Source organism: Triticum aestivum, chromosome 7A (genome assembly GCF_018294505.1).
Source record: "Triticum aestivum cultivar Chinese Spring chromosome 7A, IWGSC CS RefSeq v2.1, whole genome shotgun sequence".
Classification (NCBI taxonomy): domain Eukaryota; kingdom Viridiplantae; phylum Streptophyta; class Magnoliopsida; order Poales; family Poaceae; genus Triticum; species Triticum aestivum.
Window position 1 is genome coordinate 270,023,217 of NC_057812.1, and position 26,653 is coordinate 270,049,869.

At 44.7% G+C, this 26,653-nt stretch overlaps 1 protein-coding gene across 1 annotated transcript; it reads left to right on the plus strand.

Moving 5' to 3' along the window:
* Positions 1-24,288: 24,288 nt before the first annotated feature.
* On the plus strand, positions 24,289-25,735 carry LOC123152085 (spermidine synthase 1). The gene is made up of 2 exons (XM_044571693.1): positions 24,289-25,231; positions 25,322-25,735. The coding sequence occupies exons 1-2, from the start codon at positions 24,453-24,455 to the stop codon at positions 25,515-25,517; spliced, it is 975 nt and encodes a 324-aa protein (XP_044427628.1). The 5' UTR covers positions 24,289-24,452; the 3' UTR covers positions 25,518-25,735.
* Positions 25,736-26,653: the final 918 nt, after the last annotated feature.

Consider the following 26,653-nt stretch of genomic DNA (forward strand, 5'->3'; position numbering starts at 1 on the left):
TACTGATACGTCCATTTTGCATCATGCTTTTATATCGATATTTATTGCATTATGGGCTGTTATTACACATTATGCCACAATACTTATGCCTATTGTCTCTTATTTTACAAGGTTCACATAAAGAGGGAGAATGCCGGCAGCTGGGATTCTGGGCTGGAAAAGGAGCAAATATTGGAGACCTATTCTGCACAGCTCCAAAAGTCCTGAAACTTCATGGAAGACGTTTTCAGAATATATAAAAAATACTGAGCGTAAGAAGTTCACCAGGGGGACCACACCCTGCCCACGAGGGTAGGGGGCGCGCCCTACCCCCCTGGGCGCGCCCCCTGCCTGGTGGGCCCCCTGGTGGCCCTCCGATGGCCATCTTCTGCTATATGGAGTCTTTCGATGAGGAAAAAATCATAAGCCATCTTTCCGGACGAGACTCCGCCGCCACGAGGCGGAACCTTGGCGGAACCAATCTAGGGCTCTGTCGGAGCTGTTCTGCCGGGGAAACTTCCCTCCGGGAGGGGGAAATCATTGCCATCGTCATCACCAACGCTCCTCTCATCGGGAGAGGGCAATCTCCATCAACATGTTCACCAGCACCATCTCCTCTCAAAACCCTAGTTCATCTCTTGTATCCAATTCTTGTCTCCAAGTCCGGGATTGGTACCTGTGGGTTGCTAGTAGTGTTAATTACTCCTTGTAGTTGATGCTAGTTGGTTTATTTGGTGGAAGATCATATGTTCCGATCCTATATGCATATTAATACCCCTCTGACTATGAACATGAATATGCTTTGTGAGTAGTTACATTTGTTCCTGAGGACATGGGAGAAGTCTTGCTATTAGTAGTCATGTGAATTTGGTATTCGTTTGATATTTTGATGAGATGTATGTTGTCTCTCCTCTAGTGGTGTTATGTGAACGTCGACTACATGACACTTCACCAATTTTTTGGGCCTAGAGGAAGGCATTGGGAAGTAATAAGTAGATGATGGGTTGCTAGAGTGACAGAAGCTTAAACCCTAGTTTATGCGTTGCTTCGTAAGGGGCTGATTTGGATCCATATGTTTCATGCTATGGTTAGGTTTACCTTAATACTTTTGTTGTAGTTGTGGATGCTTGCAATAGAGGTTAATCATAAGTGGGATGTTTTTCTAAGTAAGGGCAGCACCCAAGCACCGGTCCACCCACATACCAAATTATCAAAGTACCGAACGCGAATCATATGAACGTGATGAAAACTAGCTTGACGATATTCCCATGTGTCCTCGGGAGCGCTTTACATCATATAAGAGTTTGTCCAGGCTTGTCCTTTGCTACAAAAAGGATTGGGCCACCTTGTTGCACTTTATTTACTTTTGTTACTTCTTGCTCGTTACCAGTTATCTTATCACAAAACTATCTGTTACCTATTATTTCAGTGCTTGCAGAAAATACCTTGCTGAAAACCGCTTATCATTTCCTTCTGCTCCTCGTTGGGTTCGACACTCTTACTTATCGAAAGGACTACGATAGATCCCCTATACTTGTGGGTCATCAAGAATCTTTTCTCGCGCCGTTGCCGGGGAGTGAAGCGCCTTTGGTAGGTGGAATTTGGTAAGGAAAAAGTTATATAGTGTGCTGAAATTTACTGTCACTTGTTACTATGGAAAGTAATCCTCTCAGGGGCTTGTTCGGGGTATCCTCACCCCCGACCAGTAGAGCAAAGATTTGCTCCTCAACCTACTGAACCTACTGAAAATGAAAATGTCTGCTTTGAAATTCCTTCGGGTATGATAGAAAAACTGCTAGCTAATCCTTTTGCAGGAGACGGAACAGTGCATCCTGATAAGCACTTAATATATGTGGATGAAGTTTGTGGATTATTTAAGCTTGTAGGTGTACCCGGAGATGTTATTAAGAAGAAGGTCTTCCCTTTATCTTTGAAGGAAGATGCATTGACATGGTATAGGCTATGTGATGATACAGGGTCATGGAACTACAAACGATTGAAATTGGAATTTCATCAGAAGTTTTATCCTATGCATCTTGTTCATCGTGATCGCAATTATATATATAATTTCTAGCCTCGCATAGGAGAAATCATCGCTCAAGCTTGGGGGAGTCTTAAATCAATGTTATATTCATGCCCCAATCATGAGCTCTCAATAGAAATGATTATTCAAAATTTATATGCTCGGCTTTCTGATAACAATTGCACCATGCTCGATACTTCTTGTGTTGGCTCTTTTATGACGAGGACTATTGAATTCAAATGGGATTTATTGGAAAGAATTAAACGCAACTCTGAATATTAGGACCTCGACAAAGGTAAGGAGTCAGGTATGACACCTAAATTTGATTGTGTTAAATCTTTTATGGATACCGATGTTTTCCGTAAATTTAGCACTAAATATGGATTTGACTCTGAGATAGTAGCTGCTTTCTGTGAATCTTTTGCTACTCATGTTGATCTCCCTAGGGAGAAGTGGTTTAAATATCATCCTCCCATAGAAGTAAAAGTAGATGCACCTATTAAAGTTGAAGAAAAGACTGTCACTTATAATGATCCTATTGTTCCTACTGCTTATGTTGAGAAACCACCTTTTCCTGTTAGGATAATGGATCATGCTAAAGCTTCAATTGTGGTTCGTAAAAGCAATATTAGAACTTATACACCTCCTAAGCAAATTAAAGTTGAACCTAATATTGCTATTGTTAAAGATCTCTTGTCTGATAATATTGATGGGCATGTTATTTATTTCTGTGATGAAACTGCTAGAATTGCTAAACCTTGTGCTAAAGATAAACCTAGATCTTTGGTAGGCATGCCTGTTATTTCGGTTAAAATAGGAGAGCATTGTTATCATGGATTATGTGATATGGGTGCCAGTACTAGTGCTATACCTCATGACTTATACAAAGAAATTATGCATGCTATTGCACATGCTGAGATAGAAGATATTGATGTCACAATTAAACTTGCCAATAGATATACTATTTCACCAATGGGAATTGTTAGAGATGTTGAAGTCTTGTGTGGGAAAACTAAATATCCTGCTGATTTTCTTGTTCTTGGCTCCCCACAAGATAGCTTTTGTTCCATTATTTTTGGTAGACCCTTCTTGAACATAGTTAATGCTAAGATAGATTGCAAAAAGGATGTTGTCACTATTGGTTTAGGTGATATGTCTCATGAATTTAATTTCTCTAAATTTCGTAGACAACACTGTGAAGAGGAATTGCCTAGTAAAGATGAAATTATTGGTCTTGCTTCTATTGCCGTACCTCCTAGTGATCCTTTAGAACAATATTTGATAGACCATGAAAATGATATGTTTATGAATGAAAGAAGGGAAATAGATTAAGTATTCTTTATACAGGAACCCATCCTGAAACACAATTTGCCTGTTGAAATCCTAGGGGATCCTCCTTCACCCAAGGGTGATCCCATGTTTGAGCTTAAACCGTTACCTAATAATCTTAAATATGCTTATCTTGATGATAAAAAGATATATCCTGTTATTATTAGCGCTAACCTTTCAGAGCATGAAGAAGAGAGATTATTGAAAACTCTGAAGAAGCACCGTGCTGCTATTGGATATACTCTTGATGATCTAAAGGGCATTAGTCCCACTCTGTGTCAACACAAAATAAATTTGGAGGAAGATGCCAAACCAGTTCATGATCATCAACGATGGCTGAATCCTAAGATGAAGGAAGTGGTACGAAAGGAAATACTAAAGCTTCTTGAGGCAGGTATAATTTATCCCGTTGCTGATAGTCAGTGGGTAAGTCATGTCCATTGCGTCCCTAAGAAGGGAGGTATTACTATTATTCCTAATGATAAAGATGAATTGATTCCGCAAAGAATTATTACAGGTTATAGGATGGTAATTGATTTCCAGAAATTAAATAAAGCTACTAAAAAGATCATTACCCTTTGCCTTTTATCGATCAAATGCTAGAAAGATTATCCAAACATACACATTTTTGCTTTCTAGATGGCTATTCTGGTTTCTCTCAAATACCTATGTCAGCCAATGATCAATCAAAGACTACTTTTACTTGCCCTTTTGGTACTTTTGCTTATAGACGCATGCCTTTTGGTTTATGTAATGCACCTTCTACCTTTCAAAGATGCATGATGGCTATATTCTCTGACTTTTGTGAAAAGATTTGTGAGGTTTTCATGGATGATTTTTCCATCTATGGATCCTCTTTTGATGATTGCTTGAGCAACCTTGACCGAGTTTTGCAGAGATGTGAAGAAATTAATCTTGTCTTGAATTGGGAAAAGTGCCACTTTATGGTTAATGAAGGTATTGTCTTGGGGCATAAAGTTTCTGAAAGAGGTATTGAGGTTGATAAAGCCAAGGTTGATGCTATTGAAAAGATGCCATGTCCCAAGGACATCAAAGGTATAAGAAGTTTCCTAGGTCATGCCGGTTTCTATAGGAGGTTCATTAAGGACTTCTCAAAAATTTCTCGGCCTCTGACTAATTTATTACAAAAAGATATACCATTTGTTTTTTATGATGATTGTGTAGAAGCATTTGAAATACTTAAGAAATCATTGATCTCTGCACCTATTGTTCAGCCACCTGATTGGAATTTACCTTTTGGAATTATGTGTGATGCTAGTGATTATGCTGTAGGTGTTGTTCTAGGGCAAAGAGTTGATAAGAAATTAAATGTTATTCAATATGCTAGTAAAACTCTAGACAATGCTCAAAGAAATTATGCTAATACTGAAAAAGAATTCTTAGCAGTTGTTTTTGCTTGTGATAAGTTCAAACCTTATATTTTTGATTCTAAAGTAACTATTCACACGGATCATGCTGCTATTAAATATCTTATGGAAAATAAAGATGCTAAACCTAGACTTATTAGATGGGTTCTCTTGCTACAAGAATTTGATTTGCATATTATTGATAGGAAGGGAGATGCTCCACCCAGGCCTATTGGTAGACCGCTTGTCAATGCGGGTCCACGTCCTACCTCAGGGATTTGCTTCACATGTGGAGAGCCAGGACACTATGCACGTGACTGCTCTCAAGCCAACTATGCTCCACCCCAGCCCGAGGAGTCTGTTCTTCATGGTAAGCCATCACACAAGATGACCAGTGTCAAGTCAGCTTCCACTGAACGTGGACATGTTCATCACGTCTCAGCTAAAGACGCTCATGATGATCCGGATGTCGTTCTTGGTACACTCCTTGTCAATTGCCATCCAGCATCGGTTCTGTTCGACACTGGGGCATCTCACTCCTTCATTTCTGAAAGCTATGCTAGCTTGCACAACATATCATTTTGTGATATGCCCTCTCCACTAGTCATTCAAACTCCTGGATCCAAATGGAAAACTTCTAATGTAAGCCATGGTAATGAAATCCTTGTTGACAGACTTGTATTCCTTGCATCACTTATAGCCCTCAAGTCTACAGATATTAACATCATCTTGGGTATGGATTGGATGAAAGCTCATTATGCCAAGATTGATTGTTTCACCAGGTCTGCTCAGCTTACACACCCATCTGGCAAGATAGTCACTATCTCCACCAGAGTTGCAAGGCGTCAACTCTATTCTCTTAATGCCAGCCCTCTTCCTGACCTTGAAGATATCCCGATAGTCCGTGACTTTCCGGATGTCTTTCCAGAGGAACTGCCAGGTATTCCACCTGACAGAGATGTAGAGTTTGTCATAGATCTTATCCCCGGAACCACCCCAATTTCTAGGAGACCTTACAAGATGGCACCCTTAGAGCTAGTTGAGCTTAAGAAATAGCTTGATGAATCCTTGCAAAAGGGTTTCATCCGTCCTAGTTCTTCTCCTTGGGCTTGCCCTGTCCTCTTCGTCAAGAAGAAGGATGGTACGGACCGAATGGTTGTAGATTATCGTCCCATTAACTTGGTCATGATAAAGAACAAGTATCCGCTCCCCAGGATCAACGAACTGTATGATCAGCTCGTTGGATCCTCGGTCTTTTCAAAAATGGATTTGAGGTTAGGCTACCACCAAATCAAGATCAAAAATGGGGACATTCCTAAGATGGCTTTTTTCACTCGTTATGGCCAGTACAGTACACCGTCATGTCCTTTGGTCTAACCAATGCTCCAGCTACATTCTCCCGCTTGATGAACTCGATCTTCATGGAGTACTTAGACAAGTTCGTCGTGGTTTACCTCGATGATATCCTTATTTACTCGAAGAACGAGGAAGAGAATGTCGAACATCTTAGACTTGTGTTAGAAAATCTCAGAGAGCACTGCCTTTATGCCAAGTTCTCCAAGTCAGAATTTTGGTTGCCAGAAGTGACCTATCTCGGCCACGTAATCTCTGGTAAGGGCATTGCTGTCAATCCCGAGAGAGTTCAGGCCGTTCTTGATTGGAGTCCGCCTGAAACGGTTAAGCAAGTTTGAAGTTTCCTTGGCCTAGCTAGTTACTGTCGACGCTTTGTTGAAAACTTCTCCAAAGTGGCCAAACCTCTCACGGAACTTCTCAAGAAAGATAAAAAGTTTGAGTGGTCCCCACAATGTGAGTACAACTTTTAGGAACTGAAAAGACGCCTGACTTCTGCTCCCATACTTGTGCCACCAGATTTCATTAAGGACTTTATTATCTATTGTGATGCCTCACGACAGGGACTAGGTTGCATTATTATGCAGGATCGTCATGTGATTGCCTATGCATCCTGACAGTTGCATCCACATGAGGAGAATTATCCTACACATGATCTAGAGCTTGCAGCCATAGTCTATGCACTTAAGACATGGCGACATTACCTTCTTAGTAAGCATTACGAGATTTACACCGATTACCAGAGTCTCAAGTATATCTTCACCCAACCAGATTTGAACCTTAGGCAAAGACCTTGGTTGGAGTTGATCTCAGATTACGACTTAGGGATTACCTACACCCCAGGCAAAGCCAATGTCATGGCTGATGCACTAAGTCGTAAGTCCTATTGCAACAATCTCATGTTGCAGCAGGGCCAACCATTTCTCCTTGAGGAATTCTGTAAGCTTAACCTTCACATTGCTCCTCATGGATTCCTTTTTACCTTGGCGGTGAAACCTACCCTTGAGGATCGGATCATTACTATTTACTGACCAGAAGTTCGATAAGGGTGTTATCTGCATCAAGAGAAACATCAATAAGGGGGTTGTTGGTCGTTTCTCTATGGATAATCGAGGTGTTGTTTTCTTTGAGAACCGCTTGGTAGTTCCTAAGAATCAGCATCTAAGACAACTAATACTTAAGGAGGCTCATGAATCTCCTCTCACGATTCATCCCGGTAGTACTAAGATGTATCAGGACCTATGCCAGAGGTTCTGGTGGACTAGGATGAAGAGAGAAATCACCGAGTTCATTGCTAACTGTGACGTTTGTCGTCGCGTTACGGAAGAACATCAAAGACCTGCTGGCACCCTTCATCCTTTAGCTATTCCTGAGTGGAAATGGGATAAAGTTGGTATGGACTTCATCACCGGTTTTCCCAGGACCAAGAGAGGGAATAATGCTATCTTCATAGTCATTGATCGTCTTTCCAAAGTGGCTCACTACCTGTTCGAGAGAATATCACAGCTAGTCAGCTTGCTGACTTATATATTTCTCGAATAGTTTCACTTCATGGTGTTCCACTAGAGATCAATTCAGACCGTGGTAGTCTTTTCACTTCTCATTTCTAGGAGAGTTTCCAAACTGCCATGGGCACCCATCTTTCCTTCAGTACCGCTTTCCACCCTCAATCAAGTGGTCAGGTGGAAAGGGTCAACCAAATTCTCGAAGACATGCTTAGAGCTTGCGTTATCTCATTCGGTATGGATTGGGAGAAGTGTCTTCCTTTCGCTGATTTTGCTTATAACAATAGCTACCAATCCAGTCTCAAGAAAGCTCCTTTTGAGATTCTGTATGGACGAAGATGTCGAACACCTTTGAACTGGTCAGAAACCGGTGAAAGACAATTCTTTGGACTGGACATGATTCAGGAGTGAAAGTGCAACTATCCCTGGTTGGTTTTGGTAATTCCTAACATATAGCTCATTGAGCTAATGCTATTTCAAGATTAATATCTCAGGAAAGCTCAATGATTGGCATGGCATGGATGAGAAAAGTAGACCCCTCAAAATGTTATGGACAAAAGGATTGGCTCAAGCTCAAAGCTCAAGACTCTACATTTTCTATTTTAGTGATCCAAGATCACATTGAGTCTATAGGAAAAGCCAATAATATTAAGGAGGGATGAGGTGTTGCTTAATGAGGCTCTTGCTCAAAATGCTTAGTGATATGCTCCAAAACCCTCAACTACTTTCTCACATACACATATGACCTAAACCAAAAGTCAGACTCGACCCCACCGATTCTTTCTATCTGGCGCCACCGAGTTCAAATGGCATAGCCACTGCCACAAACCCTAGGCAAATCGGTCTCACTGAGATGGGATTGTAATCTCTCTATTTCCGTTCGTAACGTTTCGGTCCCACCGAGATGAGCGATCGGTCCCACCGAGATTGCAATGTAAACTCTCTGTTTCTCTTTCGTAACATTTCGGTCTCACCGAAATGAGCGATCGGTCCCATCGAGTTTACCTGAACAACTCTCTGGTTAGCTTATTACCAAAATCGGTCTCACCGAGTTTGTGTAATCGGTCTCACCGAGATTACGTTATGCCCTAACCCTAACCATATCAGTCCTACCGAGTTGCATGTCGGTCCCACCGAATCTCCTAACAGTCACTAGCTTTGCTGAATCGGTCCGACCGAGTTTATCGATTCGGTCCCACCGAGATTGGAAAGTTGTGTGTAATGGTTAGAAATTGTGTGGATGCTATATATACCCCTCCACCTCCTCTTCATTCATGGAGAGAGCCATCAGAACAAACCTACACTTCCAACTTTCTTTTTTTGAGAGAGAACTACCTACACTTGTGTTGAGGCGAAGATATTCCATTACCATATGAATCTTGATCTCTAGCCTTCCCCAAGTTGCTTTCCACTCAAATCTTCTTTCCACCAAATGCATATCCTTTGAGAGAGAGTTGAGTGTTGGGGAGACTATCATTTGAAGCACAAGAGCAAGGAGTTCATCATCAACACACCATTTGTTACTTCTTGGAGAGTGGTGTCTCCTAGATTGGCTAGGTGTCACTTGGGAGCCTCCGACAAGATTGTGGAGTTGAACCAAGGAGTTTGTAAGGGCAAGGAGATTGCCTACTTCGTGAAGATCTACCGCTAGTGAGGCAAGTCCTTCGTGGGCGATGGCCGTGGTGGGATAGACAAGGTTGCTTCTTCGTGGACCCTTCGTGGGTGGAGCCTTCCGTGGACTCGCGCAGCCGTTACCCTTCGTGGGTTGAAGTCTCCATCAACGTGGATGTACGATAGCACCACCTATCAGAACCACAACAAAAACATTTGTGTCTCCTATTGCGTTTGAATCCTCCAAACCCTTCCCTTTACATTCTTGCAAGTTGCATGCTTTACTTTCCACTGCTCATATACTCTTTGCATGCTTGCTTGAATTGTGTTAAGATTGCTTGACTTGTCCAAAGTTGCTAAAATCTGTCAAGAACTAAAATTGGGAAAATGATAAGTTTTTATTTGGTCAAGTAGTCTAATCACCCCCCCCTCTAGACATACTTTCGATCCTACAAGTGGTATGAGAGCTTTGGTCACCATTTGCCTTGATTTTCATAGCTTTTGGAAGTCATAGCCTTGGTTTCACAACCTAGGAGAGTATGGCGTCTAGCGAGGGAAACTACCACCGTAGAGGTCCTTACTTTGATGGTACTAATTTTGCTAGTTGGAAGCATAAGATGAAAATGCATATACTTGGACATAACCCCGCCGTATGGGCTATTGTGTGTATTGGCTTGCAAGGTGAATTCTTTGATGGGAGAGAACCGAACCATGAAGCTACCGTAGAAGAGTTGAAGATGCTGCAATACAATGCTCAAGCTTGTGATATCCTCTTCAACGGATTGTGCCTCGAAGAATTCAACAAAATCAGCCGTCTTGCGAATGCAAAGGAAATTTGGGATACTTTGATTGATATGCACGAAGGTACCGACTCCGTCAAGGAATCCAAGTTCAATGTGCTTCAAAGTCAGCTTAACAAGTTCAAAATGAAGGATGGTGAAGGTGTCGCTGAAATGTACTCTAGGCTTGCTCTTATCACAAATGAGATCGCCGGCTTAGGAAGTGAAGAGATGACCGACAAATTCATCATCAAGAAGATCCTAAGAGCTTTGGACGGAAAATATGATACCGTATGCACATTGATCCAAATGATGCCCAATTACAAAGATCTCAAGCCAACGGAAGTCATTGGAAGAATCGTTGCTCACGAGATGTCACTCAAGGATAAGGAGGAGCTCCATAACAAGTCAAGTGGTGCTTACAAAGCCTCATGTGAAGCTCCCACATCATCAAGTGAGAAACAAACCTTCAATGAAGAATTGAGCCTAATGGTGAAGAACTTCAACAAGTTCTACAAGAGTAGAAGCAAAGAGAGAAGTTCCAAGTCAAGGTCCTACAGTGACAAAAGATCTTCTAGTCGAGAGCGAAATTGCTACAATTGTGGAAGACCCGGACACTATTCCAATGAGTGTACGACACCCTACAAAAGAAGAGAAGATTCTCCAAAAAGAATAAGTAGAAGAGAAGAATCACCATCAAGAGAGAGAAGGAGTAGAGATGATCGTTATGAATGAAGAACATCCCAGAGAAGCAAGGATTCGGAAAGGAAGTACAAGTCATCAAGGAGCTACACAAAACGAAGACATCAAGCTCATGTTGGTGAATGGGTATCCGGTTCCGACTCCGACAATCACTCTGACTCCGAATATACTCAAGATGAAGGTGTTGCCGGTCTAGCACTTGTGTCAACCAACTCCTACGACATATTTGATTCACCAAATGAAGGACTTGGAAGATGCTTCATGGCTAAAGGCCCAAAGGTATCACACCCCGAGTATGTTGATTTCAATAGTGATGAAGATGACTTGTTAGGTGATGATGATTTAATTGTTGACAACTCTAGTGATGAATACTATGATGAAACGTCAATTAATCATGCTAATCAAGATAAAACGAATGACAATGATAAGGAGAAGATTGAGTTTCTAACTAAAGAACTAAACACTCTTAAGTTAGCTCATGAAACTATCTTAGGAGATCATCGAGAACTTTTAAGGACTCATGAGAAATTACGTTTTGAAAAGCTCAACCTTGAGCAAGAGCATGAGTTCTTAAAGGCAATCAATAATGATATTCGCAAGAAAAGTTCTTCTTACATTGCCAAGCATTTACTCTTATCCACTTACATGCCTCAAGTCAAGTCTAGTAACAAGAACAAGAAAGATTCTTCCTCTAGTAGTGACAATCATCATGTTAAATCTAATGTTGTTGCTTCTAGTAGTTCTCTTGATTCCACTAATGATTCTCTTAGCCAAGTTACACTTGAGCAAGAAAATAGCTTATTGAAGGGAATTATATAGAAAGTTGTTTAGAAGAGCCTTGCCGGGAGTAAGCAATTCAAGGAAATTGTACGCAAGCAAGGAAGGCACTGGAAGAACCAAGGTGTTGGTTTTGAACGAAAGTTCAATGCCAATGGAGTTGAGTGGGAAGAAGATCAATACCCCAAGACGAAGTTTGTTCCTCAACAAGAGAAGTATGATCCTACTTCCTTCAAAGGGACACAAGCTCAAGATGATCTTCCACCACAAGACCACAAGCAAAAAGGCAAGGATAAGCTTCAAGGGGAAATTGATGCATTTGAAGAAGCACCCAAGGCCTTGGTCAAGTGGGTTCCCAAGACTACATCAAGTTCTACTTCATCAAGTATGACTGCAACTCCAAGGATTCCCATCAAGATGATGTGGATCCCGAAGAGGAAGAACTAGAGAGTTCTTGAGAGTGACTCCGCCAACATACTTCACTCTTATCATTTTGGCAAAAACAAGTGCAATCAACTTCCACATCTTGCACTAGTTCAAGGAGTCACAAACCCTCTTGTTGGTAAGACAAGGGACAAGGTAACCTAATGCTTTCATAGACATCATCTTGTGTGTGCATCACTCTATGTCTATGGGTATCCTTATTTGTTCCTTGTGGGACTAACCCGTGTAGGTATTGAAAGTGCAACTCACTCCCAAGGATTGCTCCAAATGATATACATCAACATTGAGCATCCACATCTTCAACATCTACATGAAGTCATCATCAACAAAAACCAAGGTTAGTTCATCCCTCTTAGGGGGGATCTCACATCTAGGGGAGCTTTACTCTAAGAATTGAGCTAAAGCAACTCTAATGGTGTGAACACAACAACGCTTCATGTAAAAGTGGTAACCCCACTTGTGCTTAAACGATGAGTATGACCTATGATCAAATGTTCTCATTTGACTCCTAAGTCAATATACTCATATATAGATGACCTAGTCATCGCCAATTGCTTGATAGATGCTAGAATTGGTTGTGCATGCTTTGCCACATATTTCATTTGCCATTTTATTGTGTGAGCATGTTGGTTGCATGATTTACTCATTCAAGGACATCCACTTGTTGTTTTGATTGTTTGGCTCCTTTTTCTTTTGCCAAGTGGATGGACAAGAATGCCTAAGAACCTTCTCTAGCTATCTATGCTTTTCTCGTCTCAAACTCTATTCATGCTACATCACAAAGTTTGATCAAGTCAGATTCGAACCACTCTGTGTGAGGAGCACTCGGAGTCCCTGATTCGTCATAGACTTAAACTTCCAAAACTTCTTTGTGCATTTCGGTCTGACCGATTCATCCATTTCGGTCATACCGAGATCACTAAGTCGATCTAGGTTTTCAATCTCGGTGCAACCGATTTGAAGTTTTCGGTCACATCGAGTTTCAGTAACTACTTGCAGTTATGAATCTCGGTGCCACCGAGTTGTTACACTTGGTCACACCAACAGGGTCAGGATATATATATCCCCGGGCAAAAATTTGAAAAAATTTCCGAACCCCTTCACCCGCGCTCGGCCTGCTCTTCCTCCCTGGGTCTCCAGATCGTCCTCCTCATCGCCAGCTGCCTCCCACCGCAGGTCCATCGCCACACTTAGGGTATGGACTTGATCCTTGTGCTAATCCCTCTCCGATTCTTAGCACATAGTTTTGCCATGTATCTTGCCACGATTGAGATCACTCTATCCAACGAAATCACTCCGTAATCTAGTTGTGTATTGAAAATTTAGGGTTAGGTTTCCGCTGAAATCATCTCGGACCAACCGAGTTGTTGAAATCGGTTCCACCGATTTGGCTAAGGCCATTGCACATGTGATTCTCGGTCTGACCAAGAATTGCAAATCGGTGTGACCGAGTTCAATACTTTGTGAAACCCTAGCAGTCTCGGTGCCACTGAACTGTGACTCGGTCTGACCGAGTTCACTAGTTTAGGTTCCAAAAGCTGCCTCGGTATCACTGAGTTTTCAAATCAGTAGATCCGAAATGCTTTCTATGGAAAACTAAAACTAAGTTTTTAACTCATTCTTTTGGAAAAACCTCTGTACTTTGTGATGCTTATCCAATCTACCTCATCTATAATCTATTCACAGGGTCTGCTGTCAGCGTTTGCACCATGTCAGATCAGAGTGACAGTCAGAACAAGTCTGAGGAGCAAGTGAACATGAGTGAGGGCACTAGTCCCTCTAGCAGATTTGATGAGGGAAGCAGGAGTACACCCAGCAACTTGCCTAAGGCAGCCACCAGGACCAGAAAGAAGAGAACCTCAGATTCTGAGGATGAGGACTATGTGGCTGTTGAGGAAGAGGCCACCTCAAAAAGGAAAGTCCTGAAAAAGGAATATGGCACAGCTGCTGCCACTAAACCAGGAATGAAGCAAAAGGTTCCTGCCAAGAGAGTTCCCATGTCAAAGGCCAGAACATCCACTCAAGAGACTTTGGGATCTGCACCCAAAGAACAGGTTGTGGCAGAAAAGAAAAGGAAGGAAAGGGTCAAGAAGACCACTTCCAGAGTGCTTGGAAGATCTTCAATAATGAAAGATCCTGAAGAAGAGGAAGAGGATGCAGCACCGGCACCCAAAGCTCAAAAGCTTATGGGAGATGCTATAAGGGCAGGGGCTGCTCCATCTAAGCCTAATACTGCTCCTAAGACTGCTGCTCCAGCTCCAAAGCTAAAACCCAAGAGGAGCACCAGGAACATCCCTGCTGAGGAGAAGAACAAGGCCCCAGTGCCTCAAGCTACTGAAGAAGAAGATGATTCTGTTGTGTTGAGAAAGTTGAAGCCCAAAATTCCAGATCACAATGATGCTCACCCAGTTGCAGAGAACATGAAAATCAGGAAGGATTCAGGTTTAAGGCTATGGAGAGAGTCTGATCCATATGCCACTAGGAGAAGGACTGTTGTGGACTACAGGTTCCATACAAAGGAACAGCAGGACTTCTATGAGACAATTTTACTTGACAAGAAGCCCATAGTGTGTGACATGAGATGGGTTGATTGGAAATTCATTGAGGAAAATGAAGATCACTTCCCTGGTGTATATGACAGTTTCAAGGCATGTGGAGTCGATGAGTTTGTGGCTCAGAAGCTCACAAAGTGGAATGATGAGCTTATTATGCAGTTCTATTCCACAGCTCATTTCTACCCATATGGAAGGATTGTTTGGATGTCTGAAGGTACTAGGTACCAGCCAACGGTTGAAGAATGGGCAAAATTGATCAATGCTCCTGAGGAGAATGAAGATGACTTGGGTGTCTATGCCAAGAAGAAGAACGATCACAACACCATGGCACATATGTACAAAGAGATCCCAGATGCTGCTCTTGAGACACACAAGTTTGGATCAGTACATTATCTTCTGTCAGGTTTGCCAACAATCAACTGGATCCTCAGGCACACTCTTCTGCCAAAGTCACATGATCACAAGATGATCAGAGGCCATGCAATTAACCTGCTTCACATATTTGATGTGCCTCAAAAGTTCAAAATCATGAGCCTAATTGTGGAAACCATAAACAGAACAGTTGTAGATCAAAAGAGAAGTTGTGGGTATGCCCCACAGATCCAGGAGCTAATCAACTCCAAGATGGGCACTGGCACATATCTCTTGGACAAGGAACACATGCCCATCTACCCAGACTTTGAGGACAACACTGTGGTGATGGATGAAAATGAACCATCTTCTGTGCATGCACAAGCAAAGAGGGAGAAGGCAAGGACTGAAAAGGCTGCAAAGATGCCAACCATTGATGAGGCATCTCAGTATCTTCTGAAGATCAAGCAAGATCAGCTTGTCTACTTGATTGCCTCCACTCTGAGGATTGATAAGGGATTGGCCACCCTGACTCAAAACTAGGAGAGCTTGGAGAGGATCATGGAGCAGAAGTTCTATGATTTAGATGTGAAGGTCACTGAGATCCAGTCAGTTGTTGAGCAACTTCAGGATGAAGTGCAGGAGAAGAAGGGCAAGTCTACCACTGATGCTTTTGCTAGAGTGTCCAGAGGACAGAGATCTGCTGCAGTGCCTGTTATAGACACCAGAGCAACTTCATCTGCACCAGCTACAGCTTCAGTGCCACCAGCTCCAACATCCACTCCACCAGCTCCATCTACATCAACTGATGCCTTCATCCTTGGCGTCTTATCTACACCACCACCTGAAGACCAAGCATGAGAGTTGATCTAGCACTATGCATTTTTATGAACTTTTTGGTAACTTGTTGCCAAAGGGGGAGAAAATGTATAGATCATAGGCTTCGAGAGAGAGTGTTGCTTTTTGTTCTCTCTTATTGTTTGGTGGTTAAACTTTGTTTATTTGCTTGTTTGAGATACTTTATGCTTTTGTGTGATACTTGGATGATCATGTGTTTGATCATATGCTACCTTAATGCTTGTTGGATGACATTATCTTTTTATATCCCCATATGATCATCCACTTTACTTGGTGATGAGTGCATGTATTTAATTATTATCATTTTGAGCGCTCCACCAAGATGTATGTGACATGGAAGAGTTACCCATGATCCTAACTCAATGTGCATTTGCAGTCCAAAGCAAATCTTAAACTATGCACAAATTTAGGGGGAGCTCTTGCTTTTCACATACTTCTCAAGGCGACAATGTTTTCACTCTTATTATCATTTGTCGAAGCTTTATTCTATATGTTGTCATCAATTACCAAAAAGGGGGAGATTGAAAGTGCAACTATGCCTAGGTGGTTTTGGTAATTCCTAACAACATATAGCTCATTGAGCTAATGCTATTTCAAGATTAATATCTCAGGAAAGCTCAATGATTGGCATGGCATGGATGAGAAAAGTGGACCCCTCAAAATGCTAAGGACAAAAGGATTGGCTCAAGCTCAAAGCTCAAGACTCTACATTTTCTATTTTAGTGATCCAAGATCACATTGAGTCTATAGGAAAAGCCAATACTATTAAGGAGGGATGAGGTGTTGCTTAATGAGGCTCTTGCTCAAAATGCTTAGTGATATGCTCCAAAACCCTCAACTACTTTCTCACATCCACATATGACCTAAACCAAAAGTCAAACTCGGCCCCACCGATTCTTTCTATCCGGCGCCACCGAGTTCAAATGTCATAGCCACTGCCACAAACCCTAGGCAAATCGGTCTCACCGATAGGGATCTCGGTCTCAACGAGATGGGATTGTAATATCTCTGTTTCCCTTCATAATGTTTTGGTCCCACCGAGATGAGCGATCGGTCCCACCGAGATTGCAATGTAAACTCTCTATTTCTCTTTCATAACATTTCGGTCTCATCGAAATCAGCAATCGGTCCCACTGAGTTTACCCGACCAACTCTCTGGTTAGCTTATTACCAAAATCGGTCTCATCGAGTTTGTGTAATCGGTCTCACCGAGATTACGTTATGCCCTAACTCTAACCATATCGGTCCTACCGATTTGCAAGTCGGTCCCACCGAATCTCCTAACGGTCACTAGCTTTGTTGAATCGGTCCGACCGAGTTTATCGATTCGGTCCCACTGAGATTGGCAAGTTGTGTGTAACGGTTAGAATCTGTGTGGAGGCTATATATACCCCTCCACCCCCTCTTCATTCGTGGAGAGAGCCATCAGAACAAACCTACACTTCCAACTTGCTTTTTCTGAGAGAGAACTACCTACACTTGTGTTGAGGCCAAGATATTCCATTCTTACCATATGAATCTTGATCTCTAGCCTTCCCCAAGTTGCTTTCCACTCAAATCTTCTTTCCACCAAATCCATATCCTGTGAGAGAGAGTTGAGTGTTGGGGAGACTATCATTTGAAGCACAAGAGCAAGGAGTTCATCGTCAACACACCATTTGTTACTTCTTGGAGAGTGGTGTCTCCTAGATTGGCTAGGTGTCACTTGGGAGCCTCCGACAAGATTGTGGAGTTGAACCAAGGAGTTTGTAAGCGCAAGGAGATCGCCTACTTCGTGAAGATCTACCGCTAGTGAGGCAAGTCCTTCGTGGGTGACGGCCATGGTGGGATAGACAAGGTTTCTTCTTTGTGGACCCTTCGTGGGTGGAGCCCTCCGTGGACTCGCGCAGCCGTTACCCTTTGTGGGTTCAAGTCTCCATCAACATGGATGTACGATAGCACCACCTATCGGAACCACGACAAAAATAGCCATGTCTCCTATTGCGTTTGAATCCTCCAAACCCTTCCCTTTACATTCTTGCAAGTTGCATGCTTTACTTTCCGCTGCTCATATACTCTTTGCATGCTTGCTTGAATTGTGTTAAGATTGCTTGACTTGTCCAAAGTTGCTAAAATCTGTCAAGAACTAAAATTGGGAAAAGGATAAGTTTTTATTTGGTCAAGTAGTCTAATCACCCCCCTCTAGACATACTTTCGATCCTACAAGGAGGCAGAAGAGCAAGTTTGCATCATTCGTGAGAATTTGGAAACAGCCCAATCTCGTCAAAAGAGCCAGTATGACCGTCATCATAAGGAAGTGGCTTATGAAGTTGGCGACAAGGCTTACCTTTGGGTTACTCCTTTGAAGGGCACCCATCGTTTCGGTATCAAGGGCAAGTTGGCTCCTTGTTACATTGGTCCTTTTCGCATTCTCGCTAAACGAGGAGAGGTTGCCTACCAGTTGGAACTACCCCCACATCATTCTCGAGTTCATGATGTCTTCCATGTCTCTCAACTCAGGCGTTGCTTCTCGGATCCCATCCGCGGAGTGGACCACGAGACGCTTGATCTCCAAAATAACCTCACATATCGAGAGTACCCTGTTCGCATTCTTGATCAAGCAGAGTGTGTCACTCGACATCATAACATCAAGTTTCTCAAGGTTCAATGGTCTCATCATTCCGAGAGAGAAGCTACTTGGGAGCGAGAATATCGTCTTCAACTTGAGTACCCCACTTTCTTTCCGCCAACTCCTGAATCTCGGGATGAGATTCTTCCGAGTGGGGGCGAGTTGTCACATCCCTAGTTCTCGTATGACCTAGACTAGCCAGTCATGTGTTCGTCATGTTTAAATTTCATTTAAATTTGAAATAGGGATTTGTGAAACCCTCAGAAATCATTTCTGGAAATGACCCAAATAAAAATTGCTCCAAAAAGGCCCAAGAAAATGTTCATGTTGCTCTCTGTAAATATTGGTCAGAGGTAAATTTCAAACCAATATTTTTAGGAGCTCATAAATATTTATTTTGGCCGTTTGGAATTAATGCAATAATTATTTGCATTGGATATATATGTTATATATTTTATATATGTCCAAAAATTCTGAATTTTGGTGAGGGGCTTTGGATTAATCCCTTAGGTCCCTACAAAAAATGTCAGAAGAAAATAAAATGATTTAGTATTGTTATTAAGTCAAAAAAAATGTCAGAAAATAGAAAAGAAAACAAAAGTGGAAAAAAAATGCTTACCTGTGCTTACCTGCGGCCTGGCACTGTGCAGCCTAGCCGGCCCACTGGCACAGTGCCAGTCGTCCTTGTCCTCGCGCAAGTCGGCCGGACGCGTGGCCGACGCGCGCGCACCACTGTGCCGCCACCGAGCGCCGCCGTCGCCGCAGCTCGTCGCTGTCATAGCTACCGCCTCCCCCTCGCCCTCTCTCCGTGTCTGCAAGCTCCGCACCATCGTATGTTACCTCTCCGTCGAGCCACGCGACGCGGGAAGCCCTAGAGAGCCACCGTCGTCGTCGTCTTCATCTCCGGCCACCGAAGATCTCCTTCGCCGCCCTGCACGCTCCGGGCCTCCCCTGAGCTCGCTGACGCCTCCGCAGGATCCACTGTGAGCCCCCCCGTCGAACCCCCCCTCTCCCCTGCTCTTCCGGCGCCCTCTAGCCCCGTCTGCCACCACGGCGTAGCTCCTCGCCGCCGCTCATGTCGCCGTCGTCGTCCTAGACACCGCAGCTTGCGGTCGCGCACGCCAACACGCTCAGCAGCCCCCAGCAAGCCCACGCCGCCAACCGCAGCCCCTGTCGTGCACCGCAGCGCTGCGCGTGCACCCGGCCGAACTCCGGCCGCCGCCTCGAGCTCGTTTCCAGTGAGCTCCGGCACCCCCGCAACCTCCCGTTTGCTCCAAACGACGCGGACGAGCTCCAACTCCTCGTCAGTGGTCTCCGTCGCCCGAATGGTCGCCGGAGCGACGATCTCGAGCCCTCCGCCGCGTTCGGCCTCGCCGGCGGCTAAACGCCGGCAGGTTGACTGGGTTTGAACCCCCCAGTTGACCAGATTTGACCCGTATGGGTCAATGACAGGTGGGGCCCGTCTCTGACTAAATCTGTAGTTATGTTAGTGTTAGTGCTAATTAACCTTTGTTAATTAACTGTGACACTGACGTGTGGACCCCACACGTCAGGTTTGACCTGGTCAGCCCCATTTGACTCGCTGATGTCATACCACTGTCATGCTAACGCAATTAATCATTTTCTGGTTTAAAAATAAATTAGGAAAATCCAAAAAATGATATAAACTTCTAAAATTCATAGAAATTCAACCGTAGCTCAGATTGAAATAATTTATATATGAAAAATTATCAGAAAAATGCAATCTATCCATCTGTGCCATTTTCATGCATGAAAAACCAACTTATACCTACTTTATAGGTGAAAACACATGAATGGCATTTATAAGAGCTTATTTTGGAGATGCATTTGAACCTTTGGTTCACATGGACTTCAACCAAATGAATGCTAGTTGCATTAGCTCAAACAACATCACATATTAATGCCATGTTCATGCATCATATTGTTGCATATGCTTGTGTATTGATTGCCGACACCGTTCGTTCTCGATAGGTCCTGCTCCGGAGACCGATCCAGAGTACCTGTCAAAGGAGCAGTGCCCCCTGTTGATCTACCAGGCAAGCAAACCCCCTTGTTCATTCCGATACAATCCTACCCTCTCGCTCCTGCTCTCTTTTATTGAATTAGGACAACAACGATTCAACTCCTACTTTATGCTGCGGTAGTTGAACCCATTCCTCTGCATGACCTGTCGTTGCCAGAGTAAATAGTCGAAACCCACTAGCATGTGTAGGAGTTGACTGAGCCATGTTGTGTTCCTACCATGCATTGCCTGCTATTGCTTAGAGTATGTCAGGTCTGATTCATTGGGAATGAATTGGAGTGCAGTGCTATGTTCTGATGTTGAGAGTTAAGTGTGTGAACACGATTTGGTAAAGGTGGCGGTGAGAGGCCATGTAGGAGTACATGGTGGGTTGTCTCACTGAAACCGTCCTTAAGCACTGCGTTCTGTGTATGTCGTCCAATGACTAGCTACTACCACACATTGGAATGCTTAAGTGCCCCTCTCGACTTATTAACCAACTTGATGTCTGTCCAGGAGTTGCAATTAGTTTCTGGTGTTGGTAGGTAGTGTTAGTAGTCTACCAAGTGGCACCCGGCTAGGTGGGCTTGGGACAGACTACACACAGTGGCACGGTGTACCAAGTGGCACCCGGATGGTGGGCTTGGGAACCCTGCTCACATCGTTTGGAGTCGTGAGCGACACCCCGGCCGGATCTCCTTGCGGATGGAACCTGAATAGGCGATAAACCTGGACTAGAGTCTTGTGTGGTTAGTCAGGTCGTGGCCGACACCCTCGCCAGGTTTCCGCTTGAAGGTTGCCGAGATACATGACATGTACATGGCGGTAAGTGGCGAGAGCATGTGTGACGAAGTACACCCCTGCAGGGTTATCATGATCTATTCGAATAGCCGGGTCCGCGGTTATGGACTTCTTGGATGCTTACGTGGTACATAGACAACTTGAAATGGATACTCTAAACTGCTCAAGACAAGTGTGAGTGCTATGGATGGCCTTCTCGTAAGGAGATGGGAATGAATCCATAGTAGTGTATTGATGTGGTGATTAGTGGACTCATGTGCGCTTTCCTACCTCAAAGGACTTACTCGTAGTCATAGAACAGGATAGCCACTGAGTCAAAGCCGGCTTGCTGCAACTAAACCCCACCTTGCCTTTTGATACTAATGCATGTATGATAGGATCTGATGTAAGTCTTGCTGAGTACCTTTGTACTCACGTTTGCTTTATTTATGTTTTATTTTACAGATGAGACATCTGTCTCACTAATAGTTCCGCTTGGACTTCGACGAGTAGGTTGTTACCTCAGCTACGATCTTGTACCATGGGAGGGACTTGTAGATAGTCAAGCTTCTCAACCTTTTTCATTTGTAGATGTCTGTACTCATACATGTAATGCTTCCGTTGCTTGTATGCTCTGAATGATGGGTCATGAGACCCCTGTTTGTATTGTGCTATGTGGCTCTTCTGGGCCTTTATCTATATGAGTTTGAGTTATGTTTTGATGCCATGTTGTACAACACATACTTGCATGTTATGCGTACGTGTGACGTGTATTGCTATGTGTGGGATCCGACAACCTAGTTGTCTATTCTTGGTAGCCTCTCTTGTGGGGAAATGCAGTCGTGCTTCCACTAAGCCATGGTAGTCCGCTACAGCCCGGTTCACCGGAGTCCTGATAGCCCAACACTACTGCTCCGGAACACTTAGACTGGTCGGCATGTGATTCACATCGTTTCTGTGTCTGTCCCTTCGGGGAAATGTCACGCAGTGATCTCCGGAGTCCTGCTAGCCTGCTACAGCCCAGATTCCCGGAGTCCTGTTAGCCTAGTTGCTACAGCCCGGATTCACACGCTGATGACCGACATGCTCGATGTTGTTTCATGTATGCCTGTCCCCGTAAGTTAGTGCCACTTTGGGTTCACGACTAGTCATGTCGGCCCGGGTTCTCTATCATATGGATGCTAGCGACACTATCATATATGTGAGCCAAAAGGCGCAAACGGTCCCGGGCCAGGTAAGGAGACACCCGTGGGAATACCGTGCGTGAGGCCGCAAAGTGATATGACGTGTTACATGCTAGATTGATGTGACTTAGAATCGGGGTCCCGACAGCTACATATATTAAGTTTTCCAGGTGTGGTTGAATTGACAACTCAACTGCTAATACTTGAGAATATTCTTTGGCTCCCCTTGTGTTGAATCAATAAATTTGGGTTGAATACTCTACCCTCGAAAACTGTTGCGATCCCCTATACTTGTGGGTTATCAATCGGCATTGACCTGGACGGCTTCCCACTCGACCATGAGTTCCCGGACGACTACGGGTTAGAGAAAGAGGACGAGTGCGACACCGAAGTGGAGCCCTTGTTTGAGGACAAGCTCGCCAACCAAGCCGCTGGTCCTAAGCCGAAGCGCAAGAGCAAGCGCACGAAGGCATACACAGTGGTCGAGGACAAACTTCTTTGCGAGTGTTGGCGAGACATTGGACAAGACCCCAAGACAGGCGCCGAACAAAAGCATTCAACCTTTTGGATGCGTGTCCACCGAGAGTTTCATGAGCGCAAGAAGTTTCCGCCTTACCAACTTGTGAGTACGCGCGGGTGGGTGTCCATTTCCAAGCGATGGAGGGTGATCCAACAAGAGTGCAACAAGTTTTACGCCACTCTTGAGAGCGTCAAGGCCCGCCCCGTGAGCGGCATTGTCATGCAAGACATGGTATGCTAGCAAGCCGCCCTCTTTTGTGTCATCAAATTCATACTTGCGTGTTCATTTGCATATCATTTGCCCATATGCTTGCATGGAAACATTTTGTAGGCATTTCAAACTCTGGAGACATTCAAGGTTCAATACAATGGCAAGTGCTTCAACCTCTCCCATTGCTTTCAGGTCATCAAGGATGAGGAGAAGTTCAAGGCGCAATATGCCGCCCTCAAGTCGCATGGGGGGAAGCAAACCGTGGAGGAGGTTGGGGAGGGCGAGCCGGCATGGCCGCGGGGGAAGACCAACTCCAAGAAGAAGGACAAGCGGGATGCGACATCCAACGCCTTGATCGCAAGCGTGGAGGGCATGATGAACAAAAAGGACCCAAGGAAGGAGGAGCGCTAGCGTTTCAATGCAGAGCAAATGGACGCTTTCATGGAGATCCAAAGGAAGAGGCTTGAGATGGACGTGGAGAAGCAAGCCAAGATGTTCGAGCTCGAGGCGGAGAAGCAAGCCAAGATGCTAGAGATCGAGGCCGTCAACGCCAAGACCAAGGCCAAAGAAGTGGCTCTCGCGAGCATGATGACCGGAGTGGAGATCATGAAGGTGGATCTCAACACCGTGTCGCCAAGAAAGAGGTCGTGGTTCGAGAAGATGCAGGCCGACATGCTCAAGTTCGACGACGAGTGATCTATGACGGCGAGCGCCGTCTTTTTTGTATGCTGGCAGGTGTGCTCGCATGACCACGGGGCCGCGATGGTGTGGTCGAACTCAAGTTCCACCCTTTTTTGTGTGCTGGCATGTGTGCCTGCCGACTGGCGAGTGCGCCAGCATGAACTGTGATGATATTTTCTGAAGCCGACATTGTATGCCGGCGCTGACATGGTGCCGGCATGATGAGACATGGTCGCTGGCATGATCGGCCGCAGGCCTTTTTTTAAAGTTGATGTGGACATGAAATGGATCGGCGCATTGGGCGCACTGTCGATCCGAATGTAGAACTGAGCGGACGTCGGGTGTGCGACTGATCTGAACGGACAAAAAATAGACAAATACGCCATCCATTTGAGTTGCTCCGTTGGAGTTGCTCTTAAATCTATGATTATGATTAAAGTTTAGCACAAAATAAAAAACGGCAAGGTTGGGCATGAATGGTTTGCACGTGACCGGAAAGAATCGGGAAGAAAACGAAGAGAAAACTCGGCAAAAGATAAGCTCGGATGGCAAAGCGGTGGATGGTCCCACGTTGACACGTCCCCACACAGGTGCGGCATCCGATGCAGCCCGAGTGCCCGAATACCAGCCGTATGCTTTTCACGCGGAGGCAAAAGAAAAACCCTAGCCGCCGCCGACACATCCCGAGGGAATAAAGCCCTAACCTCAAGGCCGAGGCTGACATCCCTCCCCACCTTACACCTAGCCGCCGCCGCCGACGAAATCCACCCAAGCCGCCGAGCTCGTCTCGCCGTCGTCGCGCTCTAGGCTTTTGGGATGGAGGCCGAGACGGCGGCGAAGAGGGCGCGGGAGGGCGAGGGCGCTGCGGCGGCGGACGGAGCCGGGGAGCAGGCGGGGATCTCCGCCGTCATCCCCGGGTGGTTCTCCGAGATCAGCCCCATGTGGCCCGGTGAGGCGCACTCGCTCAAGGTGGAGAAGGTCCTGTTTCAAGGCAAGTCGGACTACCAAAACGTGCTGGTTTTCCAGTCCTCCACCTACGGGAAGGTGCTCGTCCTGGATGGGGTGATCCAGGTGACGGAGAGGGACGAGTGCGCCTACCAGGAGATGATCACCCACCTCCCTCTCTGCTCAATCAAAGACCCCAAGAAGGTCCTGGTCATCGGGGGTGGAGACGGCGGCGTTCTGCGGGAGGTCTCGCGGCACTCCTCGGTGGAGCAGATCGACATCTGCGAGATCGACAAGATGGTGGTCGATGTGTCCAAGCAGTTCTTCCCTCGTCTGGCCCTCGGGTTCGAGGACCCTCGCGTGTCCCTGCACATCGGCGACGGCGTCGCCTTCCTGAAGAATGCTCCAGAGGGCACCTATGATGCAGTGATCGTCGATTCCTCCGACCCGGTAGGCCGTGCCCAGGAGCTGTTCGAGAAGCCGTTCTTCGAGTCCGTCTCCAGGGCTCTGCGTCCGGGCGGGGTCGTCTGCACCCAGGCGGAGAGCATATGGCTGCACATGCACATCATAGAGGACATTGTCACCAACTGTCGCCAGGTTTTCAAAGGCTCGGTGAACTACGCATGGACTACGGTGCCCACATACCCTAGGTATGCGCAACTGATCCTGTCTTCTATGTGATCGAACTGGGTTCTCCTTTCTTTAGCCACCGAGTTTATGATTCTCGGTTGTTGTTGCAGCGGAGTGATAGGTTTCATGCTCTGCTCCACGGAGGGACCTAGTGTTGATTTCCAGCATCCCGTCTTCAGCATCGAGGAGGACGAATACTCCACAAAATCAAAGGGGCCGCTCAAGTTCTACAATTCCGAGTTCCACACCGCATCGTTTTGTTTGCCATCATTTGCGAGGAGGGTCATTGAGGCCAAGGCTAACTAGATTCTTAGGAAGATGGTCACTGAAACCAAGGCCAATTTCAACACCGGGAGAAATCTGTCTTAGCGTAGACAGAGGAAAAGCCCCCTTTTTTATTAACTTGCAATAAGCCCACATGGAAATTATTGGTACCTGTGATTCTGTCTGCTGTATGTCTCAGGTTGTATTTCCTGGCTACCTGGTGGTATGAGAACCTTCTGAATTTAGTTTTTTGCCCTGCAGTTTTCTTATCTTATCTTATGCTTCCTTCATATCAAAATATAAGACATTTTTTGACATTATGATAATGTAAAAAACGTCTTATATTTTGATATGGAGGGGGTATTAAAGAAAGGACGAACGAAGCGAGCGGTTTTTACTGCGTTTAGGGGGGCAGGGGTGACAGTTTCTGTCATGGCAGTTCGTTTGGATTTTTGGAATAAGACCCTGCCTTGTGGACAGAACACGGTTGGATTAAATTGGTTACATTTTTGGAATAATACCCTGCCTTGTGGACACAACAAGGTTGAATTTTTGTATCAGAGGAAGACTATTTGTTAATTATATATGCTTGTGTGATGTCTTAATAAGATATCCCCAACTAACATCAAAAAACATAAATAAGAGTGCTACAGGAGTGCATGTTTAACGGAGTAACATGGTTGTTGGGATTGGGGTGGGGTGGGGAGAAGCATTTCCTAACATATCATGAACAACTTAAAATGACATTTTTGCAGTTCATAATATAAGACGGACGTTTTTGCAGTTCAATAGAGGTAGTATAAGTTACAGGACAACTTAAGTAAATAGTGATAACTGTGGCACACACAAACGTACGCAGCCGACAACATATGAACTAACAACAGGTAGTCCATATCACTAGCAGTACAACACATTCTAAACCAAGATATATCCAGTGAAACCATCCGGTCCATCAATCCGTGTTTTTTTTTGCGGGGGCCATCATCCGTGTTCATCATGACTATATTGCTAATCAGTTGATCTACTAATACCATCTAAATTCAGCCAAAAAAGCGAATATGTTCTACCATTTGTCGTACTTTTTCTTCTTCCTTCTGAGCTATGCCACTCCGAGTTAGGGTTAGAGATCGCCCCAAGGTTAAGGGGGTGTGTGTGAGGTAAGTGCCTGCCCTTTCAAA